This window comes from Myotis brandtii, unplaced genomic scaffold, assembly GCF_000412655.1.
Source record: "Myotis brandtii unplaced genomic scaffold, ASM41265v1 scaffold436, whole genome shotgun sequence".
NCBI lineage: Eukaryota > Metazoa > Chordata > Mammalia > Chiroptera > Vespertilionidae > Myotis > Myotis brandtii.
Window position 1 is genome coordinate 2379022 of NW_005366679.1, and position 25113 is coordinate 2404134.

A 25113-nucleotide genomic window follows, 5' to 3' on the forward strand; every position below is an offset into this window, starting at 1 on the left:
CTATTTATATGAAAATTTCCAGAAAAGGCAAAGTTGTAGAGGCAGAAAGCAAAATAGCTGTTGTTTAAGGCTGGGGGTAGAGCATTTATTGCTGCAAATGGACACCAGGGGGTGATGGAAGTATTCTAAAATTGGCTTATAGTGATGGTTACACAACTGTATGGTTATATTAAACATAATTGGGTTAATTTATGGTATGCAAATTATAACTCAGTAAGATGGTTAAAAATAGCTTTCACCCCCTTTTCCATCTCTAATGTCCATTTATAAGTAACTAGAGGCCCAATGCACGAAATTTGTGCACGGGGTGAGTGTGTCCCTCAGCCCAGCCTGCACCCTCTCTAATCTGGGACCCCTCTCACAATCCAGGACTGCTGGCTCCCAACCGCTCACCTACCTGCCTGCCTGATTGCCCCTAACCGCTTCTGCCTGCCAGCCTGATCACCCCCTAACCACTCCCCTGCCAGCCTGATGGATGCCTAACTGCTCCCCTGCCAGCCCGATTGCCCCTAACTGCTCTCCTCTGCCAGCCTGGTCACCCCTAACTGCCCTCCCCTGCTGGCCTGGTTGCCCCCAACTGCCCTCCCCTGCTGGCCCGGCCACCCCCAACTTCCCTCCCTTGCCAGCCTGGTCGCCCATAACTGCCCTCCCCTGCTGGCCTGGTTGCCCCTAACTGCCCTCCACTGCAGGGCTGGTCCCCCACAACTGTCCTCCCCTGCAGGCCTGGTTGCCCCCAAATGCCCTCCCCTGCTGGCCATCTTGTGTCCACATGGGGACGGCCATCTTGTGTGTTGGAGTGATGATCACTTTGCATATTACCTCTTTATTAATAGGATTATCTTATTTTGATCTTATGCTTGCTGTTAAATGTTGTCCAGTGATTCCCATTTTCTAATTCAAAATGAGTATGTGTAATTTTCAATGTCTACCAAATCTTTGCTAAATAACCTAAGCTTCTCAAATTGAGCGAGTATATTAGTGATCTATTGGTGAAAAATCTACAAAAAGTAGTAAATCAACTAGCAAGTTAAAATTATTTCAGAATTAGCGATTGGAAGCATTGTTGGCGTGCCCTGGGGTTTTGCTTTCAGAAGTCAGAGTTGTATGTGGGGTAGTGGGGCCCGGTGGGCCAGTCATCTCTGAGTCACAGTCAGACTATGGGGTGTGCTGGAGAACAGTCACCAGGGATAATCTTGCTTCTGGAAAAATGTCTGGTTTTTCATATGGGCTCTGTGAAATGTTTCCCTTTTCACCTTGACTGCTGGTTAAGTCAAGAGTCAAATTTGTTTTTAACCCTTAATTATAGGACCTCTTTGTATATGTTTGATTCACTAGCATTACTCCTGTCCTTTTTCTTTCTCATCTGATGTATATTAGTTACTTTATGTATTCCTGTGAGGCCACTTTGAATGCTTTTAAGAGCAATGTTAAGTTAATAATTAGATGAGTAGAATATAGATAAATTCCAGCAATAGATATGTGCAGGAGAAAGGCTGTTAAATAGTAAACTTTATTTCAAAGAGATGCAAATGTTATGAATAATTAAGGCACAGTCTTTTAAAAGATGACTGCTTCTTTTTCCACTAAGCCAACTTAGCATGGGAGAGCTAAGATGTCAGTTTTGGCCACATCCTGCGTTTATTAGTAGGTGATCTTAATTAAGTCAGTTTAGCTTTCTGCATTTCATTTCCCTTATCTACAAAATTGGAATTAAAAGTGTCTCATTTTACAGAGAAACAACAAAGACTAATGACAGCCCCACTGCATGTTACGCATCCTTCAGGGACCTGCACCACAGATAAAATGCACAGGTATATTCCATTTAAAGTGCTCTTTCATGAACATTACAAATGCACTATTTAAAACTATTTAGTGACAATAAAAAAACAGTCAGTATATTTTTAAAGAGAAAGGTGTGGCCAAAAAGAGGGAGAGAAGAGAAGAGAGAGTGGTACATTTTATACTCTTAGGTAAAACTGTATCATCTCCTATTAACATTTTCCTTGACCGTTGTGCTCGATCTTAGCACAGGGGGGTGACAGTGTAGCCCGTGAATCAGTTAAAATAAGCACAATGAGAAATGGGCACTTGGATCCATGTTTCCTATCAAGCAAAACCTGTCAAAAGGCACATCTGGATTTGAACACATGACTACTCTGTGCATCCTGGAAGACCCTCGCTGTTAGCCCTTTCCTAGCCATGGATTAACCCTTAAAAAGAAGGAAGCCAGAGGCCTGCAGCAAGAGGAGAATAACTAGATCTTTGCTGTTCAAGGTGTGGTCTCTGGACCAGCAGCATCTGTATCAGCAAATACAAATTCGCAGGCCTCACGTAAGCTGTACTTAGTCTGCAGCTGCAATTTTCAGTAAAGCCCCCAGGAGGCTAGTGTGCACAATAAAGTTCGAGAAGTGCTGAAGAGCAGTGATTCTCAACGATGGCTGCTTGTTAGGATAATTAGGGAAGCTTTTCAAATATACCCATGCCAGACCTTCTCTCCTCTCTGACATACGAAGTTCCTATCATTCAGCAGAGTGTTCTTTGTTAGGTGTTAGGAGAAAAAGCAATTGAAGTAAATGAATTGGCATTAAGGTATATAGGAATTAGCTGGACATTTGCATTTTCTTAAGAGGGTATATGGTAACTAATTGCTTCAATAGGTGCAGTTTCAGACTGTGCTACTTGGGGAAAACTAACTCGGAGTGAGGTACTTCCTGAGCCTGTTGTTCTGCTAATAATGAAGTGGCCGGACCTGGAATGTCCTCCTGAGATTGTTCCCAGTACAATGTGGGCATGAATGTGTTCACAGGGGCTTCAGAACAATGTCTCTCCTCACCCATTCATTACTTTATTTATTCATATATTCATTAAATTTTTTTTTAAGCAGAAACATTAAGCACCTTCTAAATGTTGAGGACTTTTCTAGAAACTGGGAATTAGATGACGCTCTTTCCCCTCAGGAAAGTGACAGTCTGGTCAGCATAGCAGACCAATAAACAAAATGACTTTGTGGTTTCGCAAAGTGCTATGACAGGGATACACAGGGATACCTACCAGCACTCTGAGGAAGGAACACCTGAACTAGATCAGTCATGGGAGTGAGCAGCTAGTGATTGTAATGGTGCCAGGGAAGCATTCTCAACAGGAAATGTCGCCCACTGGGTTCTGAAGGATAGTCAGAGATTGCCAGACCAGAGGAAAGCATGTGCATTGTCTGGCTGCAGGATGCAAGCGAAGGCTCAGTGAGTTTGGGACCTGCTAGTGGGTCATGATGGCTGGACTGTAATGTGGGATGCCCCAGGCTAGTAAGAGATGATGCTGGAAAAGTAAAGGGGGGCTAGGTCATTTGCTACATGGGCTGTAACTCCTAAAGTTTATAGAAAATGAATAAGTATGTTGCAGGGATCATCTAAGGCAGCAGTTCTCAACCTGTGGGTTGTGACCCCTTTGGTTTCACAGGGGTCGCCTAAGACCATTGAAAAACACATATATAATTACATATTGTTTTTGTGATTAATCACTATGCTTTAATTATGTTCAATTTGTAACAATGAAAATACATCCTGCATATCAGATATTTACATTACAATTCATAACAGTAGCAAAATTACAGTTATGAAGTAGCAACGAAAATAATTTTATGGTTGGGGGTCACCACAACATGAGGAACTGTATTAAAGGGTCGTGGCATTAGGAAGGTTGAGAACCACTGATCTAAGGGATTTTAAGCAGAGGTGTAGCATTCTCAAGCTTACCGGCTGTCCATCTCAGACCTGGTGAAGCGGAGGCAAAGATTTAGCCATACCAAGAATAACATTTCTGTGTCCTAGGTGCGAGGGGGGAGCTCAGCAAGATTGAGGAACTGGAAGAGTAGCTACAGGGCTAAGTCAGAGAGGGTGAATATGAGGATGTGAGAAGGAGTGAGAAGGGGAGGTGTTGCGCATTGGCCCAAGAGAAAAGCAGGAGTTGGGTCTTGTAGTCCATGTTAAATTGTTTCAACCTTTGACTAATACCAATGGAAGTTACAGAAGGAAGGGTTTTCAAGGAAGCATGACTTGATCAGAATTGTAACTAAAAAAGGGCTGCAGGCAGGGTATTAGGCTGCTGCCCACTTATCTGGATGACAGCTCATGGTTACCTGTATTGAATGGTAACAGAGTGAAGAGAATGGGTGGATTTGAGAATATTTAAAAGGTATAATTCTTAAGACATGGTGTTTGCATAAATATATGAGTTAGTGAGAAAAAAGTACGTAAAGTATAACTCAAGTTTCTGGCGTGGGAAATTGGGTGATGTGTTGCCATTCACTGATTCAGGGAACACAGAGGAAGAGCTGTTTGGGTAATAGGCTGGGGCCAGTGCATGAAAAGTTCTTTTGAGACAATGTAGATCTGAGATACTGGTAAGTCTTACACAAGTCGAAGTTTAGGGAAGACAGGGTTGGAGATAAGGATTCAGGGGTCATCAGCCTATAGATGGTGTCTTTGAGATTTCCCTGGAAGGAAATGGAGATTTCCAAAAGAGACTCAGAGGAGGAGTCAGGGAAGTAGAAGGAAAATCAGTCAAGTGCTATAAAATGGCAGCTGAGAGGTTGAGTAAGATAAGAATTGAAAGCAGAGAGGGAGAAGTGGAAGATGCAGGTGGAAGATGGGACAATGTGTAGATCTTGTTCCTGGGGATGTAAGAGAAGATATATCCAGAGAAAAGATGACAGGACTGCACTTAGAGGAGGGCATCCTCTTCCTCTATTACCTGGAGGGCATCCTCTTCCTTTATTATCTGGGGAAAGAGGCAATGATGGTTTGGAGGCAAAACTCTATTTGAAGGCTGGGAAAGATAGGAAGCCACATGACTCATTATCCACTTATTCATCTGTGAAGTAAGAGGCACAATCTGCCCCTGGGAGAAAGAAGGTAGAAGATTATTGAAGGCTAAAAAGGGGCAGTGTGAGCAGTGGAAGGGAAGGCTAACCATGGCCATGTAGAAAGGCTGTACACAGAATTAATGACCTGTCTGAGTTGAAGGCCACAACCTGAAATGGCATTAAACCATGCAGTTAAGGGATTTTCCTGCCATCACGAATATCTTCAACAGATATTTATTGAGCACTGTTCTAGTTGCTGCAGATGCAGAAATGAACAACACACTGTCTCTACTTACAAGGAGCTTTCAATGAAAAATGAGACAGACAATAAACAAATTAATCACTAAATATATAAAATACATTATTAAATATCTTAGCCTAGAGTTGGAAGGGAAAAGGAAGGCAGCTTGACAGCATTGAGACAGGCAAGGGAATGAAATTCTTAGGTGAGATGATGATTGAAATGATGGCATCACAGGATGTAGGCTAGAAAGTACAAAAAAGGCAAAGGACAAGTAGAGTGGGCACAGGGTGAGAATTCTCAGTGAAGTTGAAGAGCAGGTGTATAGGGACAAAGAAATGAAAAAAACTTCTAAGGATTATGGATGGTTGGAGCATAGGTTACTCAAGTTGAAGATTTTAAGGGTAGAACTGCTCTGGGTGATAACATCAGGAATTACCATGGAAAGGCATGTAAGGATGTGAAGTGGAGGTGAAGGTCCTGAGAGTTTAGAAAGGTAAGAAATGCTTAATATAGAGATAGCAGAGATTTTCTTTTGTCCACATAGTCCTGGATGTTAGCTAGGAAGATGATAGAACTTTCATGGAAGGGAAGATGGGTAGCGAGAAATCAGTCTTTAATAAACAGATGAATGTCTAGGAAGTTAGTAGATGACAGATAAAATAGTTGAAGCTGGGATGGTCAATTGGTGGAAGCCTATATCAACAGAGCGGAGAGTAATGATTTGGATACTGCAGAGAGTGATAATAGAAGGCTAGTTTTGCCTTTCAATGTTGTGAAGTGCTAGGAGAGAGAGCTTCCAGGGAAGGGGTTGCAGTTTAAATCAGAGAGCTGGAGGGAGCATTCCGTGAGTAGGTTTAGGACTAATTACAGTCACGTCTTCTTACCCAAGGGAATACCAGAAATGCTCTTCTAATTCTCTTTCCTTTCACATCCCAAACCCTTTTCTTTCCTTCTCTAGAGAGATAACTTTGCAGGAGACACTCTTCTGAATGGTTGTAAATGTTTGCTGACAAGAGTAAGATTCCAGAATATAGAATTCAGATAGGTTAGGGTTTGGGACTCATGTGTTGGCATATGAAATTGTATCACTCAAGTGGGTAAAAGCAACAAGCAAGAGGAGATGTTGGCTTCACCTATACTAATAAAAGAGAAAGATGCAAATTGACCATACCTTCATGATGCCCACCAGCCAATCAGGAGTGAGTATGCAAATTAACCCAACAAAGTTCCACACCGCCCCATCCGCTCTGGGCCTCTGGGCAGTGTGGGAAGGCTCCGGGCCGAACGAAGGCAGAAAGGTGGCTCCGGGCCCGAGGGAAGGCAAAAAGGTGGCTCCAGCTGAAGCGAAGGCGGTGCTGGCAGCCAGGGGAAGGAAGGCCCATTCTTGCACTAATCTTCATGCATCGGGCCTCTAGTAAGTAATATAAATGTCTAACCACTATGCTGTATATCTGAAACTAATACATTCCAATTAACTGTCAATTTTAATAAAAAAAATTTTATTTTTTTAACAAAGAGGAGATGTCAGAGGCCCACCTATCTGGCATGTTATTGTGGCCCTTATTTGATAGGATGAGAATTACTAATGAATTTAGTTTTATCTTTTTACTAGCCTAGATAAAAACTCAAAAGTGAATCAATGACTTTTTTTCTTGAGACAAAATGTTTCTTAAACATTTCCTAGAGGCCAGATCTTCCTTAGAAATTTAAAACAAACAAACAAACCGCAAACAGAATTGTTACACTTCAGATATCAAAATGTATTTTTTAAAAACTCTTCAATCCAGAGGAATCTGTTAGTAGTAGTGAAGCTAAAAAGGGTGGTGGCATAAATGTTTGTGGCGGGGAGGTTCACAGCACAAACTAGATGATTGGGGAGTCAAATTGAAGTCAATTTAGGAGGTAGCTAATAGCAAGCAGTGGGTCTTGATTGCTTAAGGCAAAAACAAGCAAGCCAACTATAAAATGGTGGCGTGGCCCAGGCCATATCTTCTATGTAGTTTTTTTTGTTAATGAAGGCTTTCCTGAGCTTCAAAGAAATTATTATTTAAAGAACTCCCAGATCATTAAAAACTTATGCTTTAAGATGTGCTTCAGGACCCAGTAGTTCCTTATAAACACTTCCAGTAAAGAAAGCTTTTGTTAAATCCACTGGCTTAATTCTCTGGTATAATTAAATTAGCTGAATAAAATTAGGATGTTTTTGATACTTCTGCCAGGCTCAAACCAAAATGAATTCATTGTCCCGAAGTACATGTATACAGCAATTAATGATATCACTAACTTAGAAGGCAAGAAGCAAAATATTAATAATTGTGTTTGTTCAGAGAAATAAGTTAATTATATTTGAGTGAATCAAATAAAGGAAACAATATAAAATGGTCATTAGCAGAACAAAATTTCTCAAAGCACTGTATATACCAGTGATGGCGAACCTTTGGAGCTCGGCGTGTCAGCATTTTGAAAAACCCTAACTTAACTCTGGTGCCGTGTCACATATAGAAATTTTTTGATATTTGCAACCATAGTAAAACAAAGACTTATATTTTTGATATTTATTTTATATATTTAAATGCCATTTAACAAAGAAAAATCAACCCAAAAAATGAGTTCATGTGTCACCTCTGACACGCATGTCATAGGTTCACCGTCACTGGTATATACTATTCTATAGCAAGGATATGACACTGTGTTGAGAAGAAATGGCACAAGCGAAACCTTGACAGTCCCCTTAAACTCATATCCATGCAAATACGAATCTTTTAAAGGAGAATATAAGATAGTAGCAATAAGTGCTTTGAAATTTTACAAGATATATTTCAACTATAGTCATACAATTAAGATAAAGAAGTGCGAAGATTCGAGAAGTTGATGAACTGGTTGAGTTCCATGCAGGGCCCCTGTTGCGGGATTAGCCCATCGCAGGCCCTGACACTCACAAAGGCCAAGGTCAGTGGCTCTGGCTCCACACCCAGTCAGTTTCATGCCTTCTGAGCTGCTTTTGACCTCAGCTCTAGTAAGTGGGTTCCTGCCTGTGTCTTGGGATCGCACTTCTGGCTCATTCCCCAGTGCTGGAAACCGAGCTTATGCTTTTCTTCCATCTTCTGGGACTGAAATGCAACTTAGCACTTAACCTCATCACGTTTGGCCAGACCCTGAAGAACTTTCTTGGATCACCACACATTGCCTGCTGGGCCTCATCCTGTGTAGCTTCTTTCCCTTGTTCTTAGCGGGCAGCTTCCTCTGTTCTGATCTCTTGTGATCTGTCTAAGTAAGATTCAGTCTCATTGCACTGCCGCAGACTACTCCTACCTGAGCCCAGTTTATGTAAATGACAAACATTCCATATGGAAGAAAATGTTTCTTTATATATGGAGACAGGAACAGTTCACTAATTTTGTGAAAGCCACGCATCCTGCTTTTCCCTCAACCATCAGCCACCACACCTATTAATTTTTAAAACTTAGGAAAAAGGAATCAATGGTCTTGTTTTATTTAACACCAGAAAATCTAATTATGTGAGAAAGTTAAACATTTTTCAGATATTTCCTATCTGACTTTAAGGGAACAATACAAGTTATTTTAAAATTCAAGTATAGCAACAGGAAAAAGAAACCAGTATCAAAATATTTTAAGATTCTGCCTGGCCGGTGTGGCTCAGTGGTTGCATCGACCCTTGAACCAGAAGGTCACGGTTCCATTCCCGGTCAGGGCGCATGCCCGGGTTGCGGGCTCAATCCCAGTGGTGGGGGTGTGTAGGAGGCAGCCAGTCAGTGATTCTCTCTTATCATTGATGTTTCTATCTCTGTATTCCTCTCCCTTCCTCTCTGAAATCAATAAAAATATATTTTAAAATGTTTTAAGATTCTGATATAGGGCATGTGTGGTTTTTAAAGTTTTTAAGTTAAAGATGATGATAATTTACTATAAGAAGATTTTGATTAACTGAGAATGAAGGAATCTTTTGGAATGTCTGTTATGGACCTGTTAGTGTGCAAAGTGTTGGAATTAGAATCCTTGCTTTGGGTGGAGGATTATAGTTATCATTGCTTTTATAGTCTATGAGTAAACTGGAAATATACTTGACTTATTTCATACTAATAATTCATTGCATTGTTGATGGTCTAAGGCTCCTTCTCTCACCTAACCATATAGTCATGCAATTGACGACATGATATATGAGCGTTATAGAAGTGGTTGGCAGCAGCTTAACATGTGCAATCCACAAGAACTCTAGATTCGTGGGGAGAACTAGTCTAAGCTAGGGCTTATGAAAGCATAAGTTGACTTGACAGGCTACGTGTTAAAGTGGTGATTTAGAACTTCATGATCAGCCTTAAGGATAGGCTGAGAATAAAGGGAGAGCTGTTCCCATGAGATGGCCATGATGAGGACTTCTAGGGTATGCTGGCTCTTTCCTTTTTTTTAAAAAAAAATTTTTTTATTGATTTCAGAGAGGAAGGGAGAGGAAGAGAGAGATAGTAACATCAATGATGAGAGGGAATCATTGGCTGCCTCCTGCACATTGGACCGAGTCCGCAACCCAGGCATGTGCCCTTGACTGGACTTGAACCTGGGTCCCTTCGGTCCGCAGGCCAATGCTCTATCCACTGATCCAAACTGGCTAGGGCAATGCTTGCTCTTTCCTTCATCCTCAGCAAAGTAAGTCCTCTTCCCCATGGTCAGATCCCTCTACTTCACCAGGTGGGGTGACAAAGGCCAGACCCCTGCCTATTGGCTCCCACATGTCTGCTTTCCCCAAAGACAGGCAGGGTTTCTCCTGAAGTGCTGAAGCCTTGAGAACGTAGACCTTCATCCTTTATCCATCCTGCATCCTTACTTCCAAGGACGGCCTCCTTCACACTCACAGAGAACCACTCTACACTCTTGTCCTCTTTCGGTTGCCACCTTTGTCAAGGCCATTACCCACCTTCTCTGCCTGGAACACAGCTCGGGCGGTACCTAACTCAAATATTTGTTGAATGAATGAATGAGCAAATGAATGAAATGCTGTCTGTCTTTTCCACCTTTGCCTAGCTAATTCCTCCTTCACTCCCAGCACACCTACCCACTGCACACAGAACTCACATCTCCCTTGTGGTTAGCTGGCCAATGTCTAGGTTGCCCACTATAATGTAAGTGTTGACTGTCTCTCTTATTCGTCATTCTGTCCCAGCAAGGTGCATGGCACATAGCAAGCTGTCAATAAATATTGCTTGAATGAATGAATATTTTATTTACTTTTGGACTTATTCTCGGGTTCCTAATTCTGAGATCACAAAACCATTGTTATCAAAGCGAAGTGACGTGTCAGGGCACCTGGTACACAAATACCGCAGCAAAGGAGTGTTTTCAGTCTGGCTTTGTCCCATTTATGTAAGTCAGATTCTCTGTTCTGTATTTCTCTGTCAAAGCTCCTAAGGTTAGCCCTTTTCTGTCTGATCCATCTCCTTCACTAGCATAAAAGTCAATTGTTCCCTTAGTTTAATTTACCTTGAGAATTCTACCCTCTTAAGCTAGAACTAGGTCAGCAAGGAAACGGTTTCTAGATGTCTTTTTCTTTCCCACTATTTTCCTGTTGCAGGGATTATTGTCAACCGATCTCCTACTTGGTTAAACATTTCCAGCTCTCTAGGACTAAATTCTCCACTAGTCTGGCCTTCCCCTTCCATCTCCAGTTCACTCGGAGCTTCTCCCTTCTCAGCGACTCATTTCTGCTGTCCTTTAAGGAATCCCATGCCCTCCTTCTCTTGGATGCCACTCTTTGGCTAAGTGTTGCCACTTTTCAACCACCATCATCTAAGGTGCCTCCATCCCTGGTTGCTTCATTCATAGCACGCGCATTCTAATTCCCGGTCAACTCACACATACAAGCATAAGCTCGCTTATAGAAGCCCACTGCAGTGCTCCTTACCTCTAGGTTACATATAAAATAGGATCTTTTCAAGCCAGCTGAACACTGGGGACAACTGGGAATTGAAAATGTGAACTGAGTATAACAACCCTTCATTTCTAGATGCAGTTACATTAGAGGAGGCCAGGTGAATTATGAAAGAAACAGCCTCGTTTCAGAGGAAAACCTGCAAGCTCTGTGAGGGCAGGGATTATGTCTGCTTGTTCACCATGGTACCTTCAGTTAGGAATAGTGTCGGACACAGAGGGGTATTCAAAAATGTTTGTCGCAATGTAATGAGAAGTTTCAGTCTTTTCATGCTCCACAAGGAAAAAAATCTTTTTGGAGGAGGCAAATGATTTTGCATGATCCTTTGGGACTTCTATAATAGAAATAACTATTTATTCATTAAAAAACATAAACATGTGGAGCCAGACACTGCCTTGTGTCAACTAAGCGCTTCATTTACTAATAAGTGCTAAATTTACTAGCACTCACTAGAGAAGAGCTTTTTATAATTTTGATTTCACCTAGGCAGCATCCTACAAGCACTGTTGACCCAGCTCATCCTCCTGCCCTGATCTTTTTGTACCATACCCTACAAAAACTGATGCAAAGGCAGAAGAAGGTTTTGAGTTACTCTCAGTAATTACATGTTATTGAAGTTAGCCTGATTATTCTTGTTCAGTAACATGACTTAAAATAGCAAAATGTTTTCATGGGAGAAACATGGGCATGTAATCTCATTGCTTTCTCTTCGGAGATATCCACCCATGTCCTGGGAACTTGGGATCTACCTGAGAGAGTTACTAAGGGAACAACGTAGCCTTTTCATAACCTTCTGTATATTTCCTTTAAAAAAGAACTTGATTATTATTCACTAACATTAGAATTAACACACAACACTGATAACTAATTTTAAGTGATATATTGCATTTAAATGGAAGTTTAACCTCTAATAGCTTTTTGCTAGCAAAGAATCGTTTAGGATTCAAAATGCAAATTGGACCTAAAAAAGAAAAATTATTTTTAGACGTATAGCACTTCAATTTCACTGTAACACAGTTTCAGGGCTTTCATTTATTAACAGAATATGTTTTTGGTTGTGAAATTTTAGAGGAATCCTTATTGGAAAATTGTTGAGTGTCCTCTTTTGGCTGTGAGCCATTCATTTAAATAGGTTATTTAAATAGATAAAGCTGAAGAATTTCATTCATTTGGGGAAAGCCAACTAAGGGTTATTATTGTGGGTCCATTAGACTTGGGATTTCTGTGATTATCTCAAGAAATTTTAAAATCCAGGGCCAAATGAGGTGAAAAAAATTCATGTAGCTGTACTCATGTTGTGGAGCAATTAAATTTTTAATTGGGCATTTAAAGAAACAGAAAAATACAGTGGTTTCTGTATAATTTAATTTGGATTTTCTCTCTCTTGTTATTTGGAGTGTGGCAGAATGATATTGTAGAAAAAAAAATCAACTTAAAATTAGACCTGGGCACAATCTAAATTCATACTGGTGACCCTGGGCATGTAACCACTCTGTACCTACATTTCTTTTAAATAGAGATAGCATGTCCTACTTTACAGAGCAGTTATAAGGAGGAAAAATAATTACAACTGGAATCATAGTTAAGAGCTCAGACTGGTCACCAGGATGCTTACGGTCAAACCGTGTGACTGTGGGTACAGATTCCTTATCCTCAATTTCTACATCTTTAAAATGGCTACACAAATATTGTTACCATATAGAGTTAAATAACTTAGAAAAGTGCCTTGCATGATAGACATATGTCAAACACTGACTTCATTGTTATTACATGTATCTTTGGCTAAACCCAAATGAAAAATCGTCTAGTTAACATTCTATATATAACTCTGATAGTTCATCTATAAATCTGATAGTGAATGAATTCTTAGTTAACTATTTACTAGTATAGGTTTGTGCCTGTGTGTGTATGTATGCCTATGCATTTAAGGTAAATTGGTCACATGTATAGAAGAAATATAATTATAGCATGTCCCAAAATTCACGCAAGAAGCAATTTTGATAGAAAACACAGGTTTATAATTAAAAATTGTAAATGTTTTATTGATTCATAAAGTATACAGTATAGGGTTATGTATGGAATAGCACATTGGGTAAATGGCCTCCACAGCTTTGTTGGCACATACGCAAAGCCGTGGTCTTCATTGGTCTTCATTGTCCCTGCTCCTGGGCCATAATGGTACTTGGTAATGCTTATCAAATTGAAGGGATTGAAATAAAAGGGAAATAGATATTAGAATCTGATTCAATAAACCAAGTAAAATTAGGCTTTTATTTTTTGTTGTTGTTGTTAATGCTCACGCAAATTTCAAATCTTGCGTGAATTTTGGGACACCCTATATAAATTAAGTATTCCTCTAGCTAGAACATAGACACAAAAAACAGGTCTCCTTTCTTGAGAGCCAAAGCTCTACAGAGTAAATTCTCTGTGCTTGAAAACTTCCCTCCGACTTACTTGTGTAAACCCACATACAGTTTCTGAACAGTTAGTTGTAGAGTGATAGCTTTTCTTGGAGCTGACCAATTAGACGGGTCTAAGACTTGACCTTGCCTTAGCTGGAACTTAACCAGAGGTTGACAGAGAGTGTTTGAATTAAATGATAAACTCCCAGTCCAGATTACATTCAGCATCAGGTATTGCCCCACCCTCAATCTTTTCAATTCAGTTATCACAGAAATAGTCAGGGAGAGGAATTTTATTTAACACTGAGGAGTGGATTGTGGAAGAATCCAGAATGTTTGTAATGCAGACCATTTGGTTTTTATTAGCAGTAGTCTGTGTGTTTGCTCATTTTCAGTCATTTTCTCTTCAGGAATGGTCCCCCAGATTCTAGTTTCCACATTTCTGCCTTTTGAATGGAGTCCTTTGTGACCCGTTGTGATTACATTGCATTTTCCTTGTGTCCTTTCAGAATGTTCCAACTGTGCCTTAATTTTGGTTGGGGGATGGGTGGGAGGATGGTGTAGCAGGGAAATGTGGTCAGCAATACTTTCAGAATGTTGTCAAAGGAGGTTCGCAAATTATCAAAAATTGCCTAGGAAGAAATGTCAGGCTTGGTGTTAATAAAGCAAACATTTAGGACAGAAGATTGGATTAGAAATGTGTGTCCTAAGGTCTTCACAGGAATATTTGCTCCTGGTACCTCAACATTTATCTGACCTTCCTAGGCACTTCCAGAACAGTCCGAAGCAAGACTGATTGTAGTGATTTTAAGATAGTGGAATGAAAATGCTGTGCGGTTGGGGTCAAAAAGCCAAGAGCTTTGGTGGAGTTGGGGAGAGCAAGCTGAAAACGGTTTTGCTCATATACTGTTCCCTAAACCTTGCTCCATGCAGCGCGAGACTAGCCAGTAAAGAAATTCTGCTGTGGAGCCAGATAAGATGCCTAACCTATTTAACATGTTTACACTCAAATATGTTGTGGCTGGGAGTTTTTAAAATACAGTAGAAATGGAGAAAGAAATTATTTGCATCCCATTTCCACTTAATTTTGTTGGCTGTTTTATACATTTTCCTAGACATTTCAAAAAGCCTCAGACTAAAAATGGACAGAAGTATAAAAGATCCTAATCATTTGTGAATTCCCTATTTGACAGTTTGCCTCCGGGCTAACCTTTATTTGTGATTTCATATTCAGTCTTTGTGATTTCAAATTCAGTATTCAGACATGCTCAGATTGGTGAAAGATTTGAGTCGCCATACAGGTGCATACCCAGCCCAGGTCCAACAAGGAGATTGTAAGCACGGGTCCTTCACTTGGTCTGTTTAGTGTGACTTTTTTTTTCACATATTTTATGCATTTTGCTGGTTATTTCATTGCGTAAAATGGCCCTCAAGCATAGTGCTGAAGGTATATCTGACTTTCCTAACCATAGGAAGACTGATATGCCTTCCAGAGAAAAGATGAGCATTAGATAACCTTTGTTCAGGTATGAGTTATAGTGACTGTTGTGAGCTCATTGTTAGAATCAATGATATATATTAAATAAGGTGTCTTTAAATTCAACAGAAACACACATAAAACATGATTTTGTATTGATCGGTTTATGAAAATGTATGATGAAAAACTCATATAAACCTAACCTTGTGCTTCCCCAATGATTCAGTATTTGCTAATTCAGTGTTAGTGGTGACATTAGGACAAAATTCCAGTGAATAATGAGAATTAACTGTATTTGTTTTGTAATTCCCATAAATTACATTGCATTCTCACCGGAAAGCATCGATGACCTACTAAGTAGAGAGCAACATTAAATAAAATTAAGCCCACAAAAAAGTGCTACAGTACAAAGCTTTGTGCTATTCAGATTATTTATTTGTTATGTGAATCATAGTTATATCAGGTTACCTTTATATTACCGGCAATTTCCCCAGAAGCTCTGTACACATACGGAAATTTCTTTAACACACACACACACACACACACACACACACACACACGACCAGAAAACTCGTTTGTAGGGAATATACATACAGTATATAAACATTGACATATTTGCTGTATACATGTTTGTACACACAGACCCAGGGAAAAGCCCTGAGACTGAAAATCTATCTGTGTAAGCAGAAGGCAGGAAAAAATGGAAGAAAGAGGCTGACAACTCCAGGAGTGTAGTAAGGGAATTTACATACGAAGTGTGTCTTGGGCAATGGCAAGACTGTGTGGCAGGTGCTAAAGAATTATATAGAACAGGGCAGGACGGATGGGGTACTGGTGTGTGACCTGCCCCAGATAAGGGGAAACTGCCTTACATGCTTGCCCGGTGCAGGACAATGGCCTGATCCAGGAGCCAGCATGCTATGGGGACATAGGGGAAGGGTCAATCAGACAGTCTCTGAGGCGATTTATGGGGAGCAACCTCCCTTCTGGCCGGATCTAGCTTTGGGATCTCTCCACAGTATAGTGCTTCAAATCCCATATTCAGTTAGCATCCTATTGATGTGATTGGAAGGCAGATAGGAAAGGGGGCAATCTTGCAGCATGAGAGTCATTGATTGGCAGAACAAGGCTTTTTTCCCCTGGAGGTAGACATGCAGCAGGGTTCCAGAGTAGCTGGAATTCCAGCATGTCTAATCGTGTTCTAGCAACTGGTGGAATGGTGATGCCTCACATCTGTTGCCTGCAAGGCTTCGATGCTTCTTGAGATAGAGAGCTCATCTTAAGTGCACAGAGAGTCAAGCTCGACAAAAATGTTTCTTGGACAAAGCCTTGGCCATCAGAGACGAGAAGTGATCCTAACTATAGTGCAGTTTTGCTACTGTGGTCTACTCCCAAATCGCACCTGCTGGCCTTGTGGTTCTTGGGAGAGGAAAGCGTGGAGGTAAAATCGAGAAGAGCCCTTCACTTCGAGGCAGGAGCCCACCTCAGGACTCCTCTAACACAATGGAAGATGGAAGAGAGGCATTTCCATGCAGCAAACAGCTCTAGCACCAGAGGGAACTGGCTCATGGGTGGGATCTGGGGTGGGAGGTTGTGGAGGTCAAGTCAGCACAGTAGAGGGGAAGTGGGCTTGTACAGGAGACACGTGTGTGGCTGCCTGTAATACTGTGCTGGGGACGCAGAGACTGAAGTGCACTTAGAAATATGGGTTGTCAGGATGTGAGCCCACTCACACTCACAGGCTGGAAAGACATGAAGAAATAATAGGCCTCATTCATCTACTAGCAAATGGGCCCATCTTTACTTTCTGATATTGGGTTCTCTTGTCCTTATTCTCCATGCTTCTCTATTGTCTGATCTGATGGTTCTCCCTTGACGGCTCATTAGAATCACTCAGGAAGCTTTGAAAAATGCCTGGACCACCCTGGCTGGTGTGGCTCAGTGGCACTGAAGGGTTTGGGTTCGATTCCCGGTCAAGGGCACGTACCTGGGTTGTGGGTTCACTCCCCCCTCCCAACCCCTACTCCCCACCCCTGTTGGGGCACGTGCAGGAGGCAACCAGTGTATGTGTCCTCTCACATCTGTGTTTCTCTCTCTCTCCTCACTCCCTTCCACTCTCTGAAAAAAGCAATGGAAAAAATATCCTCATATGAGGATTAAAAAACCAAAAACCTGGACCACACAAAGATTCTGATCAGTCGATCAGGGGTAGATCCTGGGCATCTGTATATTTAAAAACTTCTAAGATGATTCACATGGTTAACCAGAGTTGAAAAGTACTGCTCTGAAAACATGACTGAGATTGTTCACTCTCTCTACCCCAGTGTATTCTATCCAAGGAGAGGTGAGGCAGGAATCCTGCTAAATATGCAGACATTTCTTTAAAGCATGTCCACATCATGTCCACGTCAAGAAGATGCACTCCTGGAGGTGCCTTTGAGAGTGAGTGGCTTCCATACCACTTTCCCGTCTGCTTGCCCAACGGGAAGAATGCATCTAATTTCCCCCTTTCCTTCTTACGAGCCACTACAGCCCCTCCAAGTCCTGCCTTTGACCCAGCACTAGTTGCTGGTGATAAGGTTGATATTGGGGAAGGAGGGGAGCTGTGGTTATGAGAGTAGCAGGGAGAAGAGGAAGTAAAAAGAGGGCAGGGCCAGGGGTAATTGAGAAGGAATGGAAAAGAAGAAAGTACAAGTTACTGCTTCTCATATATTCCCATCTGCTGTATCCAAAGCATGATGGGAAGAGGATGAGCTGAGAGCCACAGATACTTAAGTGCAAGTCCTGGGACTCCATCATTTATCAGTTGCTTGATTTGAGGAAAATTACTTAATCTTGTACAGTCACCCACCCTTATCCATGAGGGATATGTTCCAAGATTCCCATGGCTACCTGAAATTGCAGATAAGTATCAGACCCTATAGATACTATGTTTTTCCTATACGTACACACATCATACCTTTTTACTTAAAGGAAGCATTTTACAGCTACTCTTTAGCATACCTGAATTCCTAGCATCACTATTCTTGTGCTTGGGGGCCATTATTCAGTAAAATAGGGCTACTTGAACATAAGCTCTGAGATACCGGGATAGTCAATCTGATAACCGAGATAGCTACTAAGAGACTAACAAGTGGGGAGCATATAGAGCATAGATATGCCGGACAAAGTGATGATTCACATCTGGGCAAGATGGACCATGGTAGTGCAAGATTTCATCATGCTATTCAGAACAGTGTGCTACTTAAAACTTATGAATTGTTTATTTCTGGACTTTTCTATTTAATACTTTTGGACTGTGGTTAATTGTATGTAACTGACACCATGGAAAGCCAAACCACAGGTAAGGGAGGACTACTGTAGAACTAGAGTGGTAATGCTCAGGAATTCAAAGCAGGCCTGCCTGATTTAAGCACCCCAAACATTTCCCTAATCCATACCCACACGACAGACCCTTGGTAATGAATACAGCAATTAATAACTTCCCAGATGGTAGTTGAGCTTGTTTTTAAATTCTTATAGTCAAATAAGTTGGGAGAATGTTACAAGAAGATTAGTTTGGAAAATAATGGTGTGTCATTTATTATCAGTCTAGAAAATTCAGAATTGTCATTCACAAGAAATAAGCTCATTATTAATAGAAGATTACTTTTTCTTGTCTTTATGTGACTATTTTCTTCAATTAAAAATAGACTTTTTTTTTCTTATTGTGAAAGCAATACATGTTCATCTAATACAAATTGGAAAATAAAGATAAGCAAATAACACAAAATTAAACACACTCATATTCCCTCCACCTGCATATAACTGCTGTAAATGCCCTCTAGGCTTTCTGTGCTTTTATACAGGTTTTTAAAAATCCTAGTATACTAGTACTCTCTCCTTCACCTTACAAACATCTGGTCAACAGCACTCCACATCAGTACATTTGCCTTTACTACATCCATTTTTATATCTACTTATTAAGGTGAATAATTTTGTTTTTAAACCACATTTGTTTACTCAGAAGTCACAGACCCACAGATAAGGAAACATCTGAAGAGCCCAGGTGTGGCTCTGTAGAGAGGTTGAGTAATTCAAAACAAAGTGCAAAATATAAAAACAATTACAACCAGTTTGACAGTCGTGTGTCTGTTTCCTACAGCCCTTCTACCCACACGTCTACCGCTGACTTCAAAGAAAAGTCAGCACAGAGGAGGTCCGGAGGATAAGGTGCAAAACCAGAATCAGACCCACGATAAGAGATTAAAGGAAGGTTGATCAAAGACCCAGCATAAAATTGCTAGCCCTTGACTTGCGTTGGCCCATGGCCCCAAAATACTCATCAGAACAGAGAGTTCTCTTTGAAGTGATTGGAAGCGCCCATACCCAGATGAGCTCTCTGGTCAAAGGGATATTTAAAAAGGGGCACAGGAAGGAGTTTGCAAAGTTGTCTCTTCCTCTCTCTTGTCTGCATATCCCTCACAAATTGTTTGAATGCTGCTTCTTTGGCTTGTTGTCCAGATGTAAGTAGTTGAACTGTACTGGGTATGAAGTGAGGAATTTAGCCTAAGAGGAGAAGGGTTGTCTTTGTTCCTTGTGGGAGATTAGGGAAGTAACGGAAGCATGCACATGGCAGTGGGTTTGCACTCATGAGCATAATAGCTCTGCAACCACCACTCCTCCTTTTTGTTCCCGGTGTTTAAAAGGGCATGTGGTATTTCCAAAGAGGCAATAAGACATGCTCATTCTACTCATTCATTGCTTGTTCACGGCTCTCCCTACTGGGAGTTTACTGCTCTTTATGGTGTTAGAACATAAACCATCCATTGCCCTAGAGAAGGAAAGAAAATAGAAGGGCTCCCCAAATGGCAGTAGCCTTTACAACATTCAGGTTAAATTTTTAAAAGTGTTTTGAAAGACAAGAGTTACATAAAATTGCTAAAAATGTGTGCTTAGAACATCGTAGTTAGCACTTCTTTCAGGCTTCAGTTTTTTGTTTTGTTTTTCTCTTTCCATGATAATCTTCTATGTTTTTAGAATCTATATTTTTGTTTCCCCTGCCATCGTTTCTTCATTTCCTTTCAAGTTCAAGGGGATTACCTTTCTCTCCACTTTTTTTAGATTAATTTTTTAATCTTTACCTGGGGTTTCAAGTTAACGTTTTTACTGACAAGTCTGGATTGAGCACCATGTTAGGCTCCATGAGAACTGGGATATGCATTTCCTCCTTTACCAGAACCCACAGTAAAGGGGAGGAGATATGGATTTTCCAACAACAAATAACTAATGTGATGCCAGCTGATGCCAGCTTTGTAAGGATTATCCTTCGTGAAGAAGGAGGATTTGAACTGGGCCTTGAAAATGCCTGAAATTTCTAAATGTGGAAAAATAGAGAAAGGGTATTTTAGTAGAAGTTGAGGCAACATGGTCAAAGGTGTGGAAACAGGAAAACTATAAGGTCTTTCACAGCAGAAACTCAGTACATTCATTTATTTGAGGCAGTTGGCTCATGTGAGGAAGGAATGAGAGAGAAGCCTCACTGGATATAATAGGGTCAGAATATGCTGTGAGATCTGGAATTTATTAGGAATGCAAAAGGGTTATATTGAGACCGTGGGAGTGGAAAATGGTATGCTGAATTGTTATGACAGTTAATCTGACTGGCACACAGAATGGGTGGCATGGAGAGAAGCCTGGGGCCATAGTTTGGGTGAAAGTGCAAAAGTAGAGCCTGAGAGAAGGATGGGGGGAGGGGGGGGGGGGGGGGGGTAAGGTCTGAAAGAGAATGGAAATGGTGGGAATTGGAAGGATGGGATGGACTCTGGAGCTTGTGAAATGAGAATTGGTCTGACGTGCAGAGTGGGGGAGGGGATGTGGAGGAGGAAGGAGTTACAGGACTCATAGATGATTCGGGAATATTGCCACACAAACATACTTGCACATGTTTTACTGAGGTACTGGATGATGGGAATACAAAGAGGTTAGGTTCATCATCAGAATGGTTATGAAGACAGATAGGTAACTACCATGAGAAACCCAATGTAGCTTCATCTAATCATAAAAGACTGATTGAGGCCATGAGCTCTCAGTTCAGAGAACGAAAAATTCCCTGAAGTTTGGAATAATGGAAGCTTCAGGAAAGAGATGGGACATAGCTGAATCTTGGATAGTGGATAGAATGTGAAGAGAATGGGAGGAGTTAAAAGGGTAAGGTGGGTGGGATCAGGGGAGAAGCAAAGGCACAGGGTAGGGAAACACAGGTATTTGCGATCCACGGAGCAAGCCCATCTGATTGGAGCAGGAGTTTGTATAAAAGTGCAGAGAGGGAAAGGGGGGAAGGTGGAGATTTGGTTGGTCCAGTAAAGATTTAGAGGCCAAATTAGGGAGTTGTAATTTAACCAACCTACTGTGAAGCCACTGACATTTGAGCAAGGGAGTGGCCTGTGCTAAAGGGTATTTTTTGGAAAGTTTAATCTGTGAAACTGTGGAATGTATACATGTAAGGAGATAGTACTAGGAAGGTGAATAATTGGGTGACCTTTAGTCAGAAGAGAATGAAGATAAACTAGGTTGACATTGATCATGGAAAGAATATAGAAAATAGACAAAATTATTCCCAGTAAGTCAAGGTCCTGGGAGAAATAGACTTTTACCCAAGGTTCAAACCTGGGAGGCTGTGAAAACAATTGTCCTATATATCAAAGACTAAAAGTCCAGGGAGAACTGGTTTGGAGGCAACCCAGAGAGTTGGAGCCTGAGATGGCAGCCAAGCTGGTGAGTGGGTCCATATGGTGGTGAGAAGTGGGGGGTTCGAGGCTCAGCTGGAAAACAGACTTACCATTCCAAGTTGAAATATTCCCTCACAGCACAGCAATTGTGTGAAGTTTTTAATGAAATGATTTTAGTCAGACACTGAAGTATTTCCAGAAGCTCATTTGAGAACTTGTACTCTCTTGATACAGATGAATTCTCAATTGCTCTCCTGTTTTCTTTGCAAAACAGTTCACCTTGTCTGAGAAAGAAAGAACATGCAGAGAGCAGTGGGAAGGTTTTTCTCACTATTCCAGGTGGAGAGATTGTGGGCATTAGGCCTCCTGTCCATGATTCTTTCCTGCAGTGGAAATAATTCATGTTTTGTGCATCTTTCTATCCATTGCAGCACCTAGCACAGTCAGTGTTTTGTACATTGTAAGTACGCCGTGGTGTTGGTTGATTTGCATCTTCATTGCAGTGCTCAAAGATAAAAGAGTGGACATAAGAAACACTAATGAGCTTAATGACATACTCTACATAAACAAATGCAAATGTGATGTCAAATTTGAATTGCAAAAATTGTGTAAGCAAGGTTCAAGAAGTAGTAAATGTAGCTTCAGATCTTGACTACAATGATCAAACCCATTAACAATCCCTCATCCCTTGGAGTTTGAGAGACATTCAAAAGGCACAGCTCCTTGAAGGCAGAGTCATCAGCTCAAATTGTCAGGATGAAGACTAACCTTGTATTAACTCCAAGCCCAGGACAGCCGAGGCTGACCTATATGTGGTTCTTCATCTGAGATGGGAATTAGCAAGAACCTAAGTTATTTGAGGGAGGGGGTGAGATGTAGGATGGAAGGCCTCAGACCTTTCAAGAATAAAACCAATCAACTGTGGTAAAGGAGGACTATCCATAGATAATATTCATCATTCTACTCTGAACTGACAGTTATATCTGAGAAAAAGGAGCATCAGGCCAGTTGACTTGCTCATAAGGTGGAAGCAACATACCTTTCCCCCTCCTCCAAACTAAAGAAACACACCCTTTGTTTTGTCTCACTTGTCTGGTCCTTCAGCTGCTCGACTCATCCAGAACATGGATCCCACTACCGAGCCTTGTTCCGACTTTTTCAAATACGCCTGTGGAGGCTGGTTGAAACGCCATGTCATTCCTGAGACCAGCTCCCGCTACAGTAACTTTGACATTTTAAGAGATGAACTAGAAGTCATTTTGAAAGGTTAGTGAAGTTTGTGTCTGTGCATCCAAGATTTCTCTCTTAATTTATCCATATTTAAAGATACAACACTTGGCCTTTATGGGGAACATGCGCAGGATTAAAGTCGTAATCCCTCCAAGTTTTGTGGAACCACCACTTAGTCATGCTGAGGGTGGTAGACACTGAAATGGATATGTTGGCATCTCTTAGCATTCCTGCTTTCATTTGTAGCTACACAAACAATAACCCTACTATTTCTAGAGATGGCATCTTTATGCCATTATACAGAAGAAGAAATTAAGTGATTTCCACTAACCACCACCTCCCTAGTTTTCCCACCCCGACCCTGTGTTGACGTCACTATAAAACGTCTAACCCAGCTTAACACACTCTCTCTGGGAATTTGAAAAAGTCATATCTAGTCCCCTACTATCCTCTATCTTTTGTTCTCCTCTAAAAGTTACTTTGTAGAACGAGTTTTGCTATTTTCTGACATCCCTACAAGTAGAACAATTTGTTCAATGTATTGGGAGCCTGAACAGTAAAATCACACTAACAGAATTGTTTCCAGCCATCAGGAGGACTATCATATTAAGTTCCAAATTCCTCTGTATTATTATTATTATCTTTTTATTTCAGTGTGAAACCAAAGTAACTTTTCTGTGGCAGAGCAATACACATCACTGTTCACACACACACACACACACACACACACACACACACACACACGATAATCTAGTTGAAAACACTTTCATGTAACTCGGCCAATGAAACTAACTCCCAGTCCTGCACTAGGAATAATGATTAGGAAAGGGGGCTGGTTTTCCCCTGTAGGGTTTTTGGCAGGGGAACGGAGTGAACATACATACAAAGAAGCAAGTTTGTTACTGAACCTGTGTTGAAAATGTTCATTACAGCTGCCAATGAGCGATTATATTCATGCATTTTATTAACTGCCCCATTTCAGATGTCCTTCAGGAACCCAAATCTGATGATATAGCAGCAGTGCAGAAAGCAAAAACATTGTACAGATCGTGCATAAATGAATGTAAGTGCTCCTCACTCTATTTCATCAAGAGTGTGTCAAAATATGCATAGACTTCTTAATACATTTATTTTCATTGCTTTCTAAAGCTATTATTGATAGCAGAGGTGGCGGACCTCTACTCAAAGTGTTACCAGATATATATGAATGGCCAGTAGCCACGGAAGACTGGGAGCAAGTATATGGTAAGGCAGCGTTCCTTCTTCGTTTGAAAAAATTTCCAATAAAAATCTATGTTATTATTATGCTGTGTATCATGTTACTGCACTGAAGTTTCTAAAGATGTACTTCACCTTTCATTGCTTTAGGTACTTCTTGGACAGCTGAGAAGGCTATGGCACAACTGAATGCTAAATATGGGAAAAAAGTCATTATTAATTTTTTTGTTGGCACTGATGATAAAAACTCTTCGAAATATATAATTCATGTAAGTTTGCATGGCTGTCAGCCAAAGTTATCTTTAAATTGTAATAAAACTTCCACACACGTTACTGTTATTAATACTTAGAAATAACGCCCATTCTCATTTGAATTGCATGGGCAAGGAGGTAATACATTGATGCTCCATCCCTGATATCTGGATTCCCCAGTATATTTTGAAAATGTTTTCTTCATGCTGGGTTATAGACGTTCATCTCTCCTTTTTGCCTCCATTTTTAAAATACTTCTCCTTTCATAAAATAAATAAGAAATGAAAATCTTTAGGCTCCTCCTACTTAGAAAAAGCACCTGGTTTCTCTGTATGTTCACCAGTGTGGTCTGGTTTACATAGTTTTGCAGGTCTGGAAACCAGATTTCCTAATTGCCTTTAAAAAGAACATAGAGAAGGGATTTTGAACACAATGTGGTTCTCGCTAAAGAATATCTATACTTTTTTCTCAATTAAGGTAAATAAGATGCCATTCTTTCCAGATGGCTTTGTTAGATTTTTAAAAATTGAATTTATTGGGGTGACATTGGTTAATAAAATTATACAGGTTTCAGGTGTACAATTTTATATCTCATCTGTACATTGTGTTGTGTGCTCACCAACCCAAGTAAGTCTCCTCCCATCACCATTTATCCCCCCATACCCTCCTCTACCTGCCCCCACTCCCCACTCCCCTTTCCTTCTGGATTTTTAAAAAATATATTTTTATTGATTTCAGAAAATAAGGGAGAGGGGGAGAGAGATAGAAACATCAATGA

General features: G+C 40.8%; 1 protein-coding gene across 3 annotated transcripts in view; it reads left to right on the forward strand.

The window, feature by feature from the left end:
• The window catches only part of MME (membrane metallo-endopeptidase), a 109596-nt gene that overhangs the window by 23133 nt on the left and 61350 nt on the right, over nucleotides 1–25113 (forward strand). For all 3 annotated transcript variants that reach the window (XM_014546225.1, XM_005874414.2, XM_005874413.2), the window contains exons 4-7: nucleotides 22740–22901; nucleotides 23848–23928; nucleotides 24015–24110; nucleotides 24234–24352. In XM_014546225.1, the coding sequence (XP_014401711.1) occupies nucleotides 22740–22901; nucleotides 23848–23928; nucleotides 24015–24110; nucleotides 24234–24352 (458 nt within the window). The remainder of the gene's footprint in view (nucleotides 1–22739; nucleotides 22902–23847; nucleotides 23929–24014; nucleotides 24111–24233; nucleotides 24353–25113) is intronic.